At 38.5% G+C, this 16,917-nt stretch overlaps 1 protein-coding gene across 11 annotated transcripts in view; it reads right to left on the bottom strand.

Moving 5' to 3' along the window:
• Positions 1–16,917, bottom strand: part of Srpk2 (SRSF protein kinase 2) — a 218,734-nt gene that overhangs the window by 72,765 nt on the left and 129,052 nt on the right. For 9 of the 11 annotated variants that reach the window (XM_059257199.1, XM_059257196.1, XM_059257202.1 and 6 more), the window contains one exon: positions 5,780–5,943. The exons of the other annotated variants lie outside the window; for them this stretch is intronic. In XM_059257199.1, coding sequence (XP_059113182.1) covers positions 5,780–5,943 — 164 coding nt within the window. The remainder of the gene's footprint in view (positions 1–5,779; positions 5,944–16,917) is intronic. 11 annotated transcript variants of the gene reach the window in all.

Below are 16,917 nucleotides of genomic sequence, written 5' to 3'. Positions count from 1 at the left end.
TAAGACTTCCTAGAAGTGTTTGTTCATAGGCTATACTCATATCTAACTCATGCGCTTTGGTCTGGAAGTAGAAACTGAATAAACCACAAAGCCTACTGCTATAGTTCCTACCCAGAAAACTGCCCAGAGGTGACATACATAAAAACACAACCAGTGCTGAAAGCTGTTCACAGACTAAGGAAATCTTCCTCCATAAGACAGGCGGGTACAATCTAAGGGAACCAGTTATCACTGGGGGCATCAGAAAAATACAGCAGGAGATAGACCCCAAAGGGGAATGACTGAACAGAGACAGAGACAAGGAAGTGAAATTTATATCCTTTAATAATCTATGTGACAGCCACATACTTCACATGTTTATCTCATTTTAACCCGCATAAAATCTTAAGAAGCAAGATAATTCATATTATAAAGGGGATGATGTTATTATATTATAGATAAAGAATCAAAGAATAGAGTTAAAGGTACTTGTCAAAAAGCAAGAGTCATGGTCTAAATCAGGGCTTTCAGATACTAGTCCATAATCCTCACGGACAGTCATAAATGAGCAAGCTGGCTAGAGAGAAAAGGCAAGAAAAGTCCCAATCTAAAGAATGCCACGGCAAACAGAGAGAAGCAATGAAAATATTTTAGCAACAGCAGAAATATAATTAGTGGCCTTTACGTGAAAATAGACAACAAAATACTCAACAGTCCTACTTAAAAATGGGCTATAGAACTAAACAGAGAATTCTCAACAGAAGCTCAAATGGCTGAAAGACATTTAAGGAATTGCTCAACATCCTTAATCGTCAGGGAAATGCAAATCAAAACAACTCTGAGATAACATCTTACACACGGCAGAATGGCTAAGAGCAAAAACACTGAAGACAGCATATGTAGGAGAGGATATGGAGCAAGGGGAACAACCCTCCACTGCTGGTGGGAATGCAAGCTTGTACAGCCACTTTGGAAATTAATATGGCACTTTCTTAGAAAATTGGGAATCAGCCAGGCGGTGGTGGTGCACGCCTTTAGTCCCAGCACTCGGGAGGCAGAGGCAGGCGGATCTTTTTGAGTTCGAGGCCAGCCTGGTCTACAGAGCGAGATCCAGGAAAGGCGCAAAGCTACACAGAGAAACCCTGTCTCGAAAAAAAAAAACAACAACAACAAAAAAAGAAAATTGGGAATCAACCTCCCTCAAGACCCAGCTACTCCACTCTTGGGCATATACCCAGGGAATGCGCAATCATACCACAAGGGCACATGCTCAACTATGTTCATAGTTCACAATTTTTAAGTAGAACTGAAAACTTGAGGCAGTAAAAAGACTAATCAGATACAACTTAGTTGGTAACAAATGACTAAGAACAGCAGAGCCCCAAAGGAATGAGGATACTATGAAGAGATGGGGTTCCAGGTTATGGGTGTCTCTGCTGAATGCCTGTTCCTTTTCTGGTGAACAAACATTACTTCCGAAAAGAAAAAGGGTATGTGGTACATTTGGTTAGTGATGATGTCTTATTTATCCTGGGAGAACTGAAAAGTGGCTTGTAGGACAAAGGTTCTATAGGAATAGAGGCAATATAAACAAGAGGAACAGATGGAGGAACACAAGGCACCTTGGCCTAAGTGAAATATAATTCTGCCCTGAGAAGGAAGCCCTTTCTTAACAACCCAGTCCACAAGCTATTGGGCAGGGCCAGGCAACAATGAACAAGTACATGACAGGAAAGTAAGAAGGAAAGGAAAAGACATCAGATAAAGTGGTGTCAGCTACCACTGAGAAAATAGCTAAGTAAACAATGCAAAAATGAAAGTTTAGGCTACAATTACAGAGATTACAAAAATGGAAAAAGAGAAAACTAGGCTGCATCTTCTGATACTACCACAGAATTAGAGCTGTCAGATTGAGCCCAATACACACCCAGAAGAATACAGAAGTAAACATAAAAGGAGTGTATGTCCCTATCTGTCACAGATGGAAACAATAATGACAACCATCACTAATGAAGTAATTAAAATGACCCTAATACTATAAATATATCTAATACCCAGATCTTGCTTTCTAAATACTGTTCTTCACAAAAAGGAATCAGAGTCCCACATGAAAAATGTTTATTCTAGAGCTAGGACAGGAAAATATAAGATAAATCTGGAATGTCTTATGGTAATTGAAAGTTGTTTTTGTTTTTAATAAAACTGAAAGAGTTCAAAGAATGACCAAGACATTTCAAAAGAATACACACCCAAATTAAAAAGGCTAAATGTGGGGTAATTCAAGCACCAAAAGAAATGAAGATAACCTGCTGGGCAGTGGTGGTGCATGCCTTTAATCCTAGCATTTGGGAGGCAGAGCCAGAGTTCAAGGCCAGCCTGGTCTACAGAGGGAGTCCAGCACAGGTACCAAGACTACACAAAGAAATCCTGTCTCGGGGGAAAAAAAAAAAAAAAGGAAGGAAGGAAGGAAGGAAGATAACCCACTGAAATTCTCTCTCTCTCTCTCTCTCTCTCTCTCTCTCTCTCTGATAAGTGAGACTACCTGACATATAGTCAGACAGCTGAAGTAGGATGTATATATTGAATAAGACATCCATTCAGTCTCTAACTTTCAACAAAATGCCTATTAATTAGCAGGAGGAAAGAATACAGTAGAGATATCTGACATCCATCATCTTAATTAAATGATGCTATCACCAGTAAGGGACTAAATCAAACTTGTGTGCCACCTGTTAGGACACTTGAGAAGAACAAATTATAACTTTGGAGGTTTTCTGAGAAACATCACTTTAAAAAAAAAAAATGTGAAGGTCACAAAAGCCAAACAAATACTGAATAACTTCCAGATAGATTAAATAACCAGAAAATCAAAATGTGTAATGTGATTCTATCACAAAATCATTCTATATAATAAGAAATATCAGGCAACTAGCAAATTCAAAACAAAGTGTAATGGCTGAATGGGGCTAACATCAGTGTTAACTTCCTGATCTCTGAGGATTGTGCTGGGGTTTATAGGAGAATGCACTTGATTACAGGCAAAAATAATAAAATATGCACGAGTATTCAGAGGATGCAAGGAGAATGAGTTAAATAACTTTAAGTTCACCCAGTTCTGGTGTCAAAAGCTCCCCACCCCCCAAATCCATGAAGAAAAAGAACATGGAGGCCACAATTCTCCATTCAGACATCCTAATCCACTCTTAGGATTTTGTTATGGCTTACTCTTCAATATATTTCAAAAGCCATGTGTTAAAAGCTTGGTCACTAGCCCACAGTGCCACTGGGAAAAAGAAGAACCTTTACAAGGAAGTTAGGTTACTGTAGGGCATGTCTTTGAACTGGCTATTAGGAGTCTAATGTCTACTTTTCTCTCCTTCCTTCCTGGCCACTTTCTAAACCCAACACCATAAATTAAAATCAACCTTTTCTTCTTTTTACTTATCTCAAGTAATTTTGTTGCAGCAACAGAAATCTGACTAATATAGACAGATTCTTTGAATGTATTTCTATCAGTGATTTTAGACAACCTTTATGGTCCATACCACAAAACTTCAGAGACATCTGACACATGCAATGCTAATAATGAAAGGCACAAGCTACTTACCAAGTTTAAGGATGAGCAAAAGTGACAGTAAGAGTGAGAATGAGATTGATAGTGAAACCACACCAGCATGAGCACAAAACTGTGAGCTTGCACACACAGTGAAACAAAAGTTGTCACCATCTCTAATATGCCTTCTTTTTTTTTTTTTTCCGGAGCTGAGGACCGAACCCAGGGCCTTGCACTTGCTAGGCAAGCGCTCTACCACTAATATGCCTTCTTGAGACTGACTTTAATACTCCTAGAAATTTTAGAGTTCCATAACTTCTACCTATAATCAGTTCTAAATGACCCTTCATTCTTAAGTCCTCTATTTGGGAATGGAATGTCCCCTGTGCTAGCTCACTGAGGTCTGAAGAAATATTAGCTTCACCTCCTGACCTACACAGTGAACAACACACAGTGTTCATGCCAGCATGGAAGAACTTGTTTGCTGAAGAGAACAGTTCCTAAATAATGATTTCTACTAGTCAACATCAAAATCAGTAGTCCATAGCTCACCACAACGGCATTTCCCAAACCAAGAAATGCAGACGCACAGGGAGAATGATGAATTCCTTCTTCTGTCTTTCCAAACTGCATCTCTTTTATTAGACAGCATAGACTACTGATGTCATAACAGTGACAGATGCTGAAGAAGAGCCACTATCTTTTCTAATGAAAATAGTGATCCTAGGTGCTGGAGAGTCAGCTTACCAGATAAGAGCACTGGCTGCTCTTCCAGGAAACCTGGGGTCAATTCCCTGCACCAGATGGTAGCTCACAACCACTTATAAAACTCCAGTTCCAGGGGGATCTGATGCCCTCTTATGACCTCTGTGGGCACTAGGTATGCATGTAGTACTCCTGCATAGATACAGGCAAAACATGCTTACACACAAAAATTTTAAAATCTTTTTAAAAAACAAAGAAAAGGAAACATTAATTCTATGGGTAAACACCTGTCTCTATCAGAGAATTAGATTACAGGAACTTAAGTTCTTATACTTTCATACCAGAATAACTCAGCCTTGTTCTGAGCAGACAATATTCCTTAACCAACAGCACAATTGATTGCATTCATTAGATAAGGATAAACTGCTAAGACACTACAGGCCTAGAAATTCACTCAGGTTTATAGTTTGTTCACATATGCATCTTCCGTCATTTTACCCTTATGTTACACGGAATCTGAATTCCATACTTCAATCTGCAGCAGGTAAACTATCTTACCAACAATGCAGACTCTCAGAATTGCAAGAAATGAAAATCCAAGTGAGCAAGAGAAGAGACAGCTAAAGAGAGACTGTAACTTCCTTTTCTTCAAGGCCTTCAGATTCCAACCTATACAAAGTACAGCCAGCTTTCTAGCATCTGATATCAATATTCATCACACAACATGCTTGTTGCTTAGGAGTTTTAACTGCACATTTTTGGTCTTAAGCATCAATACAAGAACATTCTACAGCTGAGTGGTGGTGGTGGCGGCGGCGGCGGCGGCGGCGGCGGCGGCGGCAGCCCACGCCTTTAATCCCAGCAATTGGGAGGCAGAACCGAGTGGATCTCTGTGAGTTCGAGGCTAGCCTGGTCTACAGAGCGAGATTCAAGACAGGCACCAAAACTACACAGAGAAACCCTGTCTGGGGGAAAAAAAAAAAAAGAAAAGAACATTTTACTTCAATAGTTTCTGTGGAATCATAGATGAAAGCAAAACCTACTATGCCACATAACAGCAGAACCAACCCACAGAATGTCTTTTTTTCTTTAAGTACAATGCCAGAAAGTCTGTCTCTGTAAACAACATGCACACTTTCTTTCCACAAACAATGAGCAATGCAATGCTACAAAGGGAAGGGAATGTTTCCCTTTTAGCCTAACAGGCAGAAAGCTAAAAGCCAAATACAAAAGTTACAATTAGCTTCTGTCAGGAGCCTGGTACTTCTGCTCCAATGCTCTTCTTAGATGGTTTCTTGTGCCCTTTATATTTAATTGTATCAAATGTGTTTAAGGTGCCTAGAGTATTTATGAACATACATATTTTTCTTTCTCTTACAATTTCTATGACCTACACTTTCTGGCATCATTCTAATAGTAAATTTAGGAGGCTAATTTAATAAATATCAAGTAGTTACTGCACTAACTCCCCTGGCCCACTCCCCAACTTACTTGGTAGCCCTACAAGGAAAGCAAGCCCACCCTGCCATTCCACCACATCACCTTTGCAGTAATCTGCGGGGTCCTCCTGCTCCTCATCATCTGATCCCAGAATCTCCTCCTCTGGCTCTGGGGGCACTGGGTCTGGCAGCGGTGGTGGTGGTGGTGGTGGTGGTGGTGGTGGTGGAGGAGGAGGAACTAAAGGAGCTTTCTGCTGAGGCTCTGGCCTGAAACAGCAGGGAAAAAAATTCTATTTACGAAAAGCAAACCATGCATTATAGGCAAATTTGAGTTTCTTAGTATGAGGAAAACTAGAACTTGTCGCACATTAAGAAGAAATTCCACTCATTAAAGTTAAAGTCATTCCATTCATTTTAATTGAATTCAAACAGTGCTTCATCACATTGGCTGACAGAGGGTGGTGACCTTCTCCTTTATTAATGGAGTATTTTTCATAAGCATCTTTTCATTCAGAGATTCAGGATTTTTTCAGACAATGCTATTAAAATTTTATTGTAATGAATAAGCACCTTATCCTATGATGTACAACTTTATAAGTAAGAAAACATCCCGTGGAGATTATTAAAAGGTAAGTATATTCAGCTATCAGCTTATAAAGAAGTTAGTTTTTCTTACTTGAAAAAATCAGAATTAGCCGGGTGGTGGTGGCACATGCCAGTACTCAGGAGGCAGAAGCAGGTGGATCTCTGAGTTTGAAGACAGCCTGGTCTACAGAGTAAATTCTAGGATAGTCATAGCTACACAGATAAACCGTGTCTTAAAAAACAAAACAAAACAAAATGAAGGACGAACTTACATAAAAGTTAATTGTTACTTCTAATCATGTCCCAATAGAAAACACATAGTATCTCAATTTGGATGCCAAAGCCTGCCTGGCTGTTAAGCTGTCTTCCTAATGGGGGACTATGACTGTTTTCCCTGAACTGGCCTCTGCAAAGGGGGTGAAAAGCAACTTTTTTTTTTTTTTTTTGGTTTTTCGAGACAGGGTTTCTCTGTGTAGCTTTGCGCCTCTCCTGGAACTTACTTGGTAGCCCAGGCTGGCCTCGAACTCACAGAGATCCGCCTGCCTCTGCCTCCCGAGTGCTGGGATTAAAGGCGTGCGCCACCACCGCCCGGCGAAAAGCAACTTTTATATATCACTTTTTAAGATGTTTTATATATGAGTTAAATATATTATTAACATTAATGTCACTCAACTCTTTTTACTTTGTTTAATGTGGCCATCAGAATCTTAAATTACAAGGAAGGTCTATACTGTATTTCTACTGGATGACACTACCCCGTAGATCTCCCTGAAGCAGAGCAGTAGCTTAGCCTCACATTTACACTCCTGCTCACACCAGTGATGATAGTTTCTTCTGAAGCTTTTATTAATGACCTACCTCGTGGTAACTGAAACTACTTCTCAAATCAATTCACCACAGCAAGTGTAATGTTATGCTTTATGTAACATTATGCTCCAATTATACACCCATACCTGCTACTGCCGTCACACAGGAGAAGGCAGCTGAGTTTCTTCTAGGGAACACACTGACGCATGCCCTAGTACCTGAGAGAAAGCAGGTTTGCCCCTTTCCTTCCTTAGAAACAGGGTCTTATAGAAAAGGCTGGCCTCAAACTTACTATATAGCTGACACTGGCTTTGAACTACTAATCTTCCTGCCCTAGTCTCTCAAATGCTACAATTAGAGCATGCATCACAAACCCAGCTGAGATGGTCTTCTTTTAAAGAATTTCTAAGAGCACTGTAAAGTGTGCTAAAATATCAACTATCTAAAAGATCAAGAGGGACAAGTTATCTCACCAATTACAGGCTTGTGAAGTATATCAAAAGGTATAAAGACAACTTCCTTCTGCCCTAATGAACACAGTCAAGAAGCTATTCCAGGGCCAGGCACGATGGCGCACACCTTTAAGCCCAGTGCTTGAGGCAGAGGCAGGTGAATCTCTGTGAGTTTGAGGATAATCTAGTCTACAGAGCAAGTTCCAGGACAGCCAGGGGTATGTAAAGAGACCCTGTTGAGAGAGAGAGACAGAGACAGACAGAACGTATGAATCTATTTTACAGAAAAAATATTAGAAATACATAAAAAAAAAAAAGAGTGGGTTGGAACTAGAAATATTTTCAAAGAGAGTACCAATACAAATGGTTTAAAAACAGAAATCTTTGGAACAAATGATGCCGAGATGAACAAAAGGTGCACAGGGTGGGGGTGGAGCAGGAGAGATTGCTATGTGGTTACTGCTTGCTGCTCTTCCAGGACCAAAACTCAGTTCCTAGCACCCATACTGGGCTGCTCACAACTCTGTAACTCCAGCTCCAGGTGCCCTAACACCTCTTTCAACCTCTGCAAGTACCAAGGCAAGTGGCACATATTCACTTAGATGTATAAATAAAAATAAAAATAAAAATAAAAATAAAAATTTTTTTAAAAGCAGAATGCCCCCCCCCACACTATTCTAACATGGATTAAAGAGTTAAATGAGTCGGGCAGTGGTGGTGCACGCCTTTAATCCCAGCACTCGGGAGGCAGAGGCAGGCGGATCTTTGTGAGTTCAAGTCCAGCCTGGTCTACAGAGCGAGATCCAGGAAAGGCGCAAAACTGCACAGAGAAACCCTGTCTTGGAAAAAAAAAAAAAAGTTAAATGAAAGAGCCAGAACTATTAAACTCTCAGAAAAGAAAAATCTTCATGATCTTGTGTTAAGCATTGCTTTTTACACACAATACCAAAATAAATAAATAAAAGAAAAAGATAGACCATACTTAATCACAATTAAAAATGTTTGAACAGGCAAAATGGCTCAACAAGTAAAAGTACATGCTGCCAAGCCTGGAGACTTCAGTTCAAATCCAAGGACCAATGTGATGGAAAGAGAGAATGGATACTCTGAAATTATCCTCTGACCTTCAAACATACACTGTGGCATGTCATCCTCCCACATTCAATAAATCAATGTAGTAACTTTTTTAAATTTAAGAGTGTGTGTGTGTGTGTGTGTGTGTGTGTGTGTGTGTGTGTGTAGAGGGTTAGAGGTTAATCTTGAGTTATTCCTTAGAAGTTGTTCACCCTACTCTTTGAGACAGGCTCTTTCACTGGGACCTGGGGCTAGCAGATTTAGGACTCCTGTCTTCTAATACTGTTAGAATTTTAAGCAGTCACTGTCATGCCTGGCTTTCAAAGGAAAAGCTTGTATTTCTCAAAAAACATCATCAAGAAAATAAAGAATCTATTCAATAGAAGGAAATATTTCAAAATTGTATAACTGAAACGAGACATATCCTGTAATATATAAAGAACTCTTAGAACTAAACAAAAAATGACACACTAATATAAAAGTGGGTAAAGAAAGTAAGGATGTATTTCAATTGTAGAGCATTTGTTCATCATCAACAAGGTTCTAAGTTCAATTACAAACACCAAAACAGAGTAGCAGATTAAAATAAATATTTCCAAAATTATATATATATATATATGAATGATCAAAATACAAAAAGATCAATATCATTGTCATTTTGACAGTTTTAATTGTTAACTGTTGTAGAATATTATTTTAAGTTGTGTTATTTTTGTTTATGTCGCATTTGCTGAACTCTGTGAAGCTGTATTACCGTGCCCGTGTAAAACACCTGATAGTCTAATAAAGAGCTGAACAGCCAATAACGAGGCAGGAGAAAGAATAGGTGGGGCTGGCAGGCAAAAAGAATTAATAGAAGAAAAAATTTAGGAGGAGAGGAAGGAGGAGCCAGAGAAGGAGGAGGACTTTAGAGGCCAGCCACCCAGCTACACAGCAAGCCACAGAGTAAAAAAACAAGAAAGGTATACAGGAATTAAAAAAGGAAAATCCCAGAGGCAACAGATAGATGGGATAATTTAAGTTAAGAAAAGCTGGGGTAATTTAAGTTAACAAAAGCTGGCTAGAAACAAGCCAAGCTAAGGCCGGGCATTTATTAAACAAGAATAGGCCTGAGTGATTTATTTGGGAGCTAGGTGGTGAGCCCTCCAAAAGAGTAAAAAATAAATAACAACAGTTAACTTGACAGAATCTAAAATTATCTGGAAAGAGTTTCAACGAGGAACTGTCTATTTCAAACTGGTCTGTGGGTATGTCAGGAAAGGGAGTGCCTTGATTATGTTCATCACTAAAGAAAGACCAAGGCCACTATGGGTGGCACCATTCCCTAGGCAAGAGATCCTGAACTCTGAAGTGTAAAGAGCAAACTGAGCGCTAACAGGCATACTTCCTTTATCTCTCTCCCTGATCCTGTGGATGTGATATGATTAGCTGCTTCAAGTTTCTGCCTTCACTTCCAAGCAACAATGGATTGTAACTTGGAATTGAGAGCTAAAATAAATCCTTTCTCCCTAAGTTGCTTTATGTCAAGGAGTTTTATCATAGCAACAGAAATGAAATTAGAGCAGGCGTTCAGGAAAAGGAAATCAAAATTGCAAAGAACTGCCTCTGACACCAAGAAAGCTATAATTTTAAAAAATCCAACATTAACAAATGTTAGGGAAGATGAAGACATGGGGCCTACATATACTTCTGGTGAGAATATAGCACAGCTATTTTGGACAACATTCTAGAAACTCCTATGAGATTAAAGAGGGGGGGAATAATTGGAGAGATGGATTAGCAGTAAAGAACCCTTGCTGGGCGGTGGTGGCACACGCCTTTAATCCCAGCACTCGGGAGGCAGAGCCAGGCGGATCTCTGTGAGTTCGAGGCCAGCCTGGGCTACCAAGTGAGTTCCAGAAAAGGCGCAACGCTACACAGAGAAACCCTGTCTCGAAAAACAAAAAAACAAAAAAAAAAAAAAAAGAAAAAAGAAAAAAAGAAGCCTGGCTGTTCTTAACAGAGGAACCACGTTCAGTTCTCAGCAACTACATGGCAGCTCATGACTGCAACTCCAGTCCCAGAGGATCTAATGCCCCCTATTAGCTTTTGTAGGCACTGCACACTGGTGCACAGACATGCATATAGACAAAACACCTATACCCATAAAAATAATAAAATGTTCAAAAATATTAAAAATTCATAAAAAGATTAGGGCTGATGAAAAGGCTAAGTGGGTAAAGCACTCACCACCAATCTGATGGCCTGGGTTTGACCCCTGAGACCATATGATGGAAGGAGAGAACCAACTCTACAAGCTTTGCTCTTACCTACACACACAAAACACAAAACACACACACACACACACACACACACACACACACACACACGACATCATCACCTCCAATCAATTAATCCTTTGATTAAGTAATTTTTAAAAAGGTTAAACATCATTAACATATGATTTAACAATTCCGCTCCTAGGTATATACAGAAATTAAGTATCTCCACACAAAATCTTGTCCAGAGTGTTCTCAGTGGTATTATTATCCACAGTCAACAAAGTGCAGAATCAATACAAACGTCTATCAACTGGTAAACAGATAACATGTGGTACAGACTTACAATAAACTATTATTTCAAAATAATAAGAAATAAATGCTACGGAGTGCATAGCCTTTTGTAGCATGACAGTAAGTAAAAGATGACAGTCACTGAGACCATAGGTTCTATGATTTCACTGTGAAACAGATATCCAAAATAAACAAAGTTATATAGATAAAATAAGTTAGTGCATACATTAAGTGAGTAAACTATGTGTATTGATTATACTTAAAGGAGCTACTTAAAATATAAAATTAGGGCTGGAGAGATGGCTCAGCGGTCAAGAGCACTGGCTCTTCCAGAGGTCCTGAGTTCAATTCCCAGCAACCATATGGTGGCTCACAACCATCTGTAATGAGATCTGGAGCCCTCTTCTGTATACATAATAAATAAATAAATAAATAAATAAATAAATAAATAAATAAATAAATAAATAAATAAATACACACATACATACATAAATAAGTAAGTAAATAAATAAATGAATAAATAAATAAATAAACAAACAAACAACAAAAAAAGCTACATGAAGAAATTCCGTCTTAAAAAAATAAAAAAATAAAAAATAAAACAAAACATAAAAAATAAAATAAAATATAAAATTATATAAAGCTACATAATTTATTTGAATTTTATATTATATATTAGTAAAGTGTATGTGTCCAAAAGAAAATTTAGAAATATCTATATTTAGATTTCACAACTTGTATGCTCTTACAATTGACCAGCTACATTCTCAGTGAAAAACATTATGCAGTTCTCTAAACCACAGAGTGAAATGCTAGTCAATAGTACAAGGTTTATACAAAGCACTAGAAACATGTTCTTATATAAGAAAGAGTACAGGGTTGGGGATTTAGCTCAGTGGTAGAGCACTTGCCTAGCAAGCACAAGGCCCTGGGTTCGGTCCTCAGTTCTGGAAAAAAAAAAAAAAAGGAAAAAAAGAAAGAGTACATTTCAGTTAAAGGAACAGAACATTTGAAAAGTAGAATTCCCACTGGACACTTAAATTTTTCAAAGAACTATATTGCATATTACTTAAAAAGTATACTAATCACTACTCCATATAGGACCTTTGAAAATGTGGTTTGAAAAACTAAACATTTCTTTTGACACTAGAACTGCCTTACTGCACTCGTCAACTCCATGCTGTATTCTGCAGGCACATTTGCTCTAATAGAGGAAGGACCTGAGTCACCCCTACAAAATGTACATGCACTCTAAGTCCCATGTGACTAGAAGGCCAGACAGGAATCTCCAGCTCCTTCCAGTTCACACTTTTCCTTGTCTTTCTCTTTTAGCAGAGAAACTGACAAGTGAACTGTACACCTAGCAGGGAAAAAAAGTTTTTCTTTACACCTTAGATAGCAACTAATATAAATTTAGAAAACAACATTCAATAAGTCTTCAATTAAAATTCAAAGAGGAGTTCCAGATGAATTTCTTCAGGTAGTATTAATAGTTCAGCAAAAGCTCATATAAAATAAAACCTCAGATCACTCACTTTCTCCTTCTTTACTCTCCACCTCTTAGTGTAATGTTAGCTCATTTCTACTTACAGATGGAATCGATAAATAATACATGCACATTTTTCCCAAATAACTTGTTTGAAATGTTATATGTTAACACTAGGTAAAGATACAAGCTAGGCAGGAAAAAAAAAAGATGATTTCATTTATTCCTCTCAAATGAAAAACTAATTTCTAAGCTTACTATAAATCAATATATATGTGAAATGTCTGTTGTGGCAGGCAGAAATGTAACATGAGCCCCAGTAGGTCTTACCATGTGAAAACCCTGCTCCTCTGGGAGTGGGTAGTCCTGTGATACAAAATACAACAAAGCTATATAACCAGGGAAGTGTGCACTGGATGGCTTGACTGAATCAGCTCAGACATTTAAAAAACAAATAAAAAAACAGTGTTTTCTCTAGCTGGTCACTGGAGGAGCTGAGATATGGTCAAGCTGGCCTGGAAGAAAACAAATATTCATCTGTAAACTGTCAACTAGGGCCACAAAGCACAGAAGTGACTGCCAGTAGCATCTATGAGTGACAATAGTCCCTAGGCATCTGCTTGAAGAATAATAGGGCAAAAAGGACCTCCATTCTGTAAACAAAAGAAACATGCTCTGTTAACAATCCTTAAGTTTCAGGAGGTCCTGAGGCTCAGATAAAAACTGTAGACTCAAATGACACCTTAATTTTAGTCCAAGAAGAGAGCAGCCATGCTGTGTACCCTCATCTCCAACGTAAATTAAGTTAATGAATGGATATAGTTTGAAGGAGCTGTGTTTAGTAATTTGTTACTGCAGCAAAAGAAATAAATACAGCTATCAAGTTCCTCAAAATGTACCAGAGCAGCTCATGTAGAAATAGTAGGTCTTATCTCAAGAGGAAGGCTGGAGTTTGTTTAACATAAAGGAAATGGCAAAAGGATCTCAGCTGAGTAAGCAGGAATGAAAGTAGGTTCTCTTTTTAGACATGGGCAGGTTTAAAAACAAAAACAAAAGCTCTCCTCAAGTCCAAGCAGAAAAAGAATATTAGTTTCATATTTAAAAAATACTAGCCTGCCTATTGCCTAAGATGGCATTATTTCCTAGCAGGTGTCAGCAAATCAACTTGCTTCCCAGCTCTCTATATTTCAGTCTCCATGGTGGTTCGTTTAGGAGCTGGAGAGATGGTTCAGCAATTAAGAGCACTGGATGCTCTTTCAGAGGAACCCGGTTCAATTCCCAGCACCTATATACTGGCTCACAGCAGCTGAGGGATCTAACACCCTCTTCTGGCCTCCAAGGGCACTATATACACATACATGCAAGCAAAGCACCCATAAACATAAAATAAGTAATAATTTTAAATAATTTAGCACATGCCTTTAATCCCAGCACTTGGAAGGCAGAGGCAGGCGGATCTCTGAGTTCAAGACCAGCCTGGTCTACAAAGGAAGTTCCAGGACAGCCAGGGCTACACAGAGAAACCATGTCTCCCCAACCCAACCCAACCCACCTACAGCACTGCTTGATCAACTGAGTTACTAGGTAAGTTAAGACTACAGAGGTTCTTTCATCAGAGAATAAGTGAAACTGGTATGTAAAAGGGGTGAAAAAGACAAAATTAGTGGGGAAAAGCTGGAACTGTTAAGTACAGAAAGCATGATAAAAACCTGAACTACACTTCATTGGCTGAAGGTGGGCACTGGTCTCTCTCACCTGTGTACTAAGAGAGAGGATGCAAATTTGAGGCTTGAAAAAAAAGGAAACTTCTGCTTTAGCTTACTTAAGTTTGGAAGGCAGATGGATTGCTCAGTAGCACAGAATACAGTGGGCGTTGTTTGATATGTAGATATTTAGAGAACATGTGTGTACCAAAAAGAAAACAGCAAAAGAATTCAAGCAAGATCAACTTTTACATTGGGATAAGACATAAAGAGCAAGCAAACAAAGAACCTGTATGCTTTCTTCTGCTTGTGAGGGATCTGAAGTTGCTGCATGAAGGGTACAGTGCTACCAAAAAGTTTATTGAAATCTATCCTAAAGTAATCTGCTGTAGAGATGGTTGTAATGGTGCACATCTTTAATCCCAGCACTCAGGAGGCAAAGACAGGTGTATCTCTGAGTTCCAGGCCAGCCTGGTCTACAGAGCGAGTTCCAAGATAACCAGGAACTACACAGAGAAACCCTGTTTCAAAAAGCAATGGGAAAGAAAGAAAAGGTAAGGGGAAGGAGAAGGGAAAGGGAAGGAAAGAAATCTACCTGCTGTAAATACAAATGACTGTTACACACTATTCAGAAAAGGCATCTACAATTACTAATGAAACTACTTCAATGAAATTCAAAAATAATTTATTTTCTATTCTCTGAGATAATTCAAAACACACAAAGAAAATAAATGAAATCCTGGTATGGTTTATATAACGTAGTAGCCAGCAAGCACATTAACTGACTAAAACTAAAGATGTAGTTTCATTAATCACTCCATCACCATCTCAGGTCATCAAGAGTCACATATTGACTGTTGGCAGCATAGTATGGGCAACACAGAACATTTCTTCCACCAACTTCTGAACAATGATGCTTTAGGAACATTTTTAGCAATGTGTATCTCCTTTGACACATTCAATAACAGGATTAATCTATAAAGAGTTTATAACACTTTTCACTACAGTTTATTTTATATAACTTGAAGTTCTAGACAACACAGTAAAATGGTAAGTAGACTGGATAACCAGTTTAAATCAGATAAAAAATTACAGTACTTAGATACTTTGTGGTTCAGGTCGTCTCCTTAATGAAATTTATCCTGATAAACAGTAATACTGGAGCATCGTAATGTCCTTCAACAGAAGACAGCATTATGACACATCATTGTGAATCCACACAACAAAACTGCCTGAAGGAATTGGCAAATAAACTAAGCATGGTGGCTCATACCTGTAGTAACAGCAATTGAGAGGTTAAGGCAGGAGGACTGCTATAAGGTATAGGCCAGACTGGAAATCAAGTGAGACTCTGCCTTTAAAAAAAAAAAGAAAAAAAAAGTGGTGATGATACATGCCTTTAAGCTAAGCATTTGCAGGTGGTTCTATTGAGTTCAAGGCCAGCCTTGCTCTTCATAGTGAGAGCCAGGACTACAAAGAGAAAGCCTGTCTCAAAAAAAAAAAAAAAAAAAAAAAAAAAAAAAAAAAAAAAAAAAGATTGAAGCAAATGATATTAAAACAAAAATTCCATTTACAATGACATTAAAAAATTAAATGCTGCCGGGCGGTGGTGGCGCATGCCTTTAGTCCCAGCACTAGGGAGGCAGAGGCAGGCGTATCTCTCTGAGTTCAAGGCCAGCCTGCCCTACAAAGCGAGTTCCAGGAAAGGCACAAAGCTACACAGAGAAACCTTGTCTCGAAAAAAAAAAAAAAATTAAATGCTTAGAAATAAGCTTAGCCAGGCAGTGGTGGTGCACTCCTTTAATCCCAGCACTCGGGAGGCAGAGTCAGGTGGATCTCTGTGATTTCGAGGCCAGCCTGGGCTACAGAGTGAGTTCCAGGAAAGGCACAAAGCTACACAGAGAAATAAGCTTAATGAAAGAAGTTCAAAGCATAGTATGAAGACTATTATAGAAAACCTAAATAAACAGAAGGTCATCTCATTTCTTGGATTAGAGAATTAATACTGTTAAAATGACAATATATCCCAAGAGATCTATGAATTCAATGTAACCTCTACCAAAAATCCCAGATGCCTTCTTTGCAAAAGCTGATCCTCTGTGCTAGGCTTCAAACAGAAATACAACATTCTACAACAGTCAACAAATGCTGGAAAAGCAGAGCTAGAGCTCTCATACTTTCCATTTTCAAAACTTAGAGCAAAACAACAATGATCAAGGCAGTGTGTTATGGAGCAAGGAATGGACATATGGATCAATACCATCGAAATGGAAGTTCTGAAGTAAAATCTCACTATAAACTGACTTTTAACAAGGGTGCCAAGATCATTCACATAGGGAAAGAACAGTCTGTTCAACAAATAGTGATATGACAACCGGGTATATACATACAAAAGAATAAAGCTGATGCCCAACCTTTCATCAGACACAAATACTAGCTGATAATGGAGCAAAGTGCTAAAAACATTAGCTTAACTGTGAAACTCCTAGGAAAAATTGTCTCCACTATTTATAGTGAGAAAAATAAAAATTAAGTCACGATGAGATAGCACTTCACACCCACAAGAATAGAAATAATAAAAA

This window comes from Peromyscus eremicus, chromosome 3 (assembly GCF_949786415.1).
Source record: "Peromyscus eremicus chromosome 3, PerEre_H2_v1, whole genome shotgun sequence".
In the NCBI taxonomy this organism is placed as follows: domain Eukaryota; kingdom Metazoa; phylum Chordata; class Mammalia; order Rodentia; family Cricetidae; genus Peromyscus; species Peromyscus eremicus.
The sequence above is the reverse complement of the archived record's forward strand: the minus strand, read 5'-3'. Positions and strand labels throughout refer to the sequence as shown.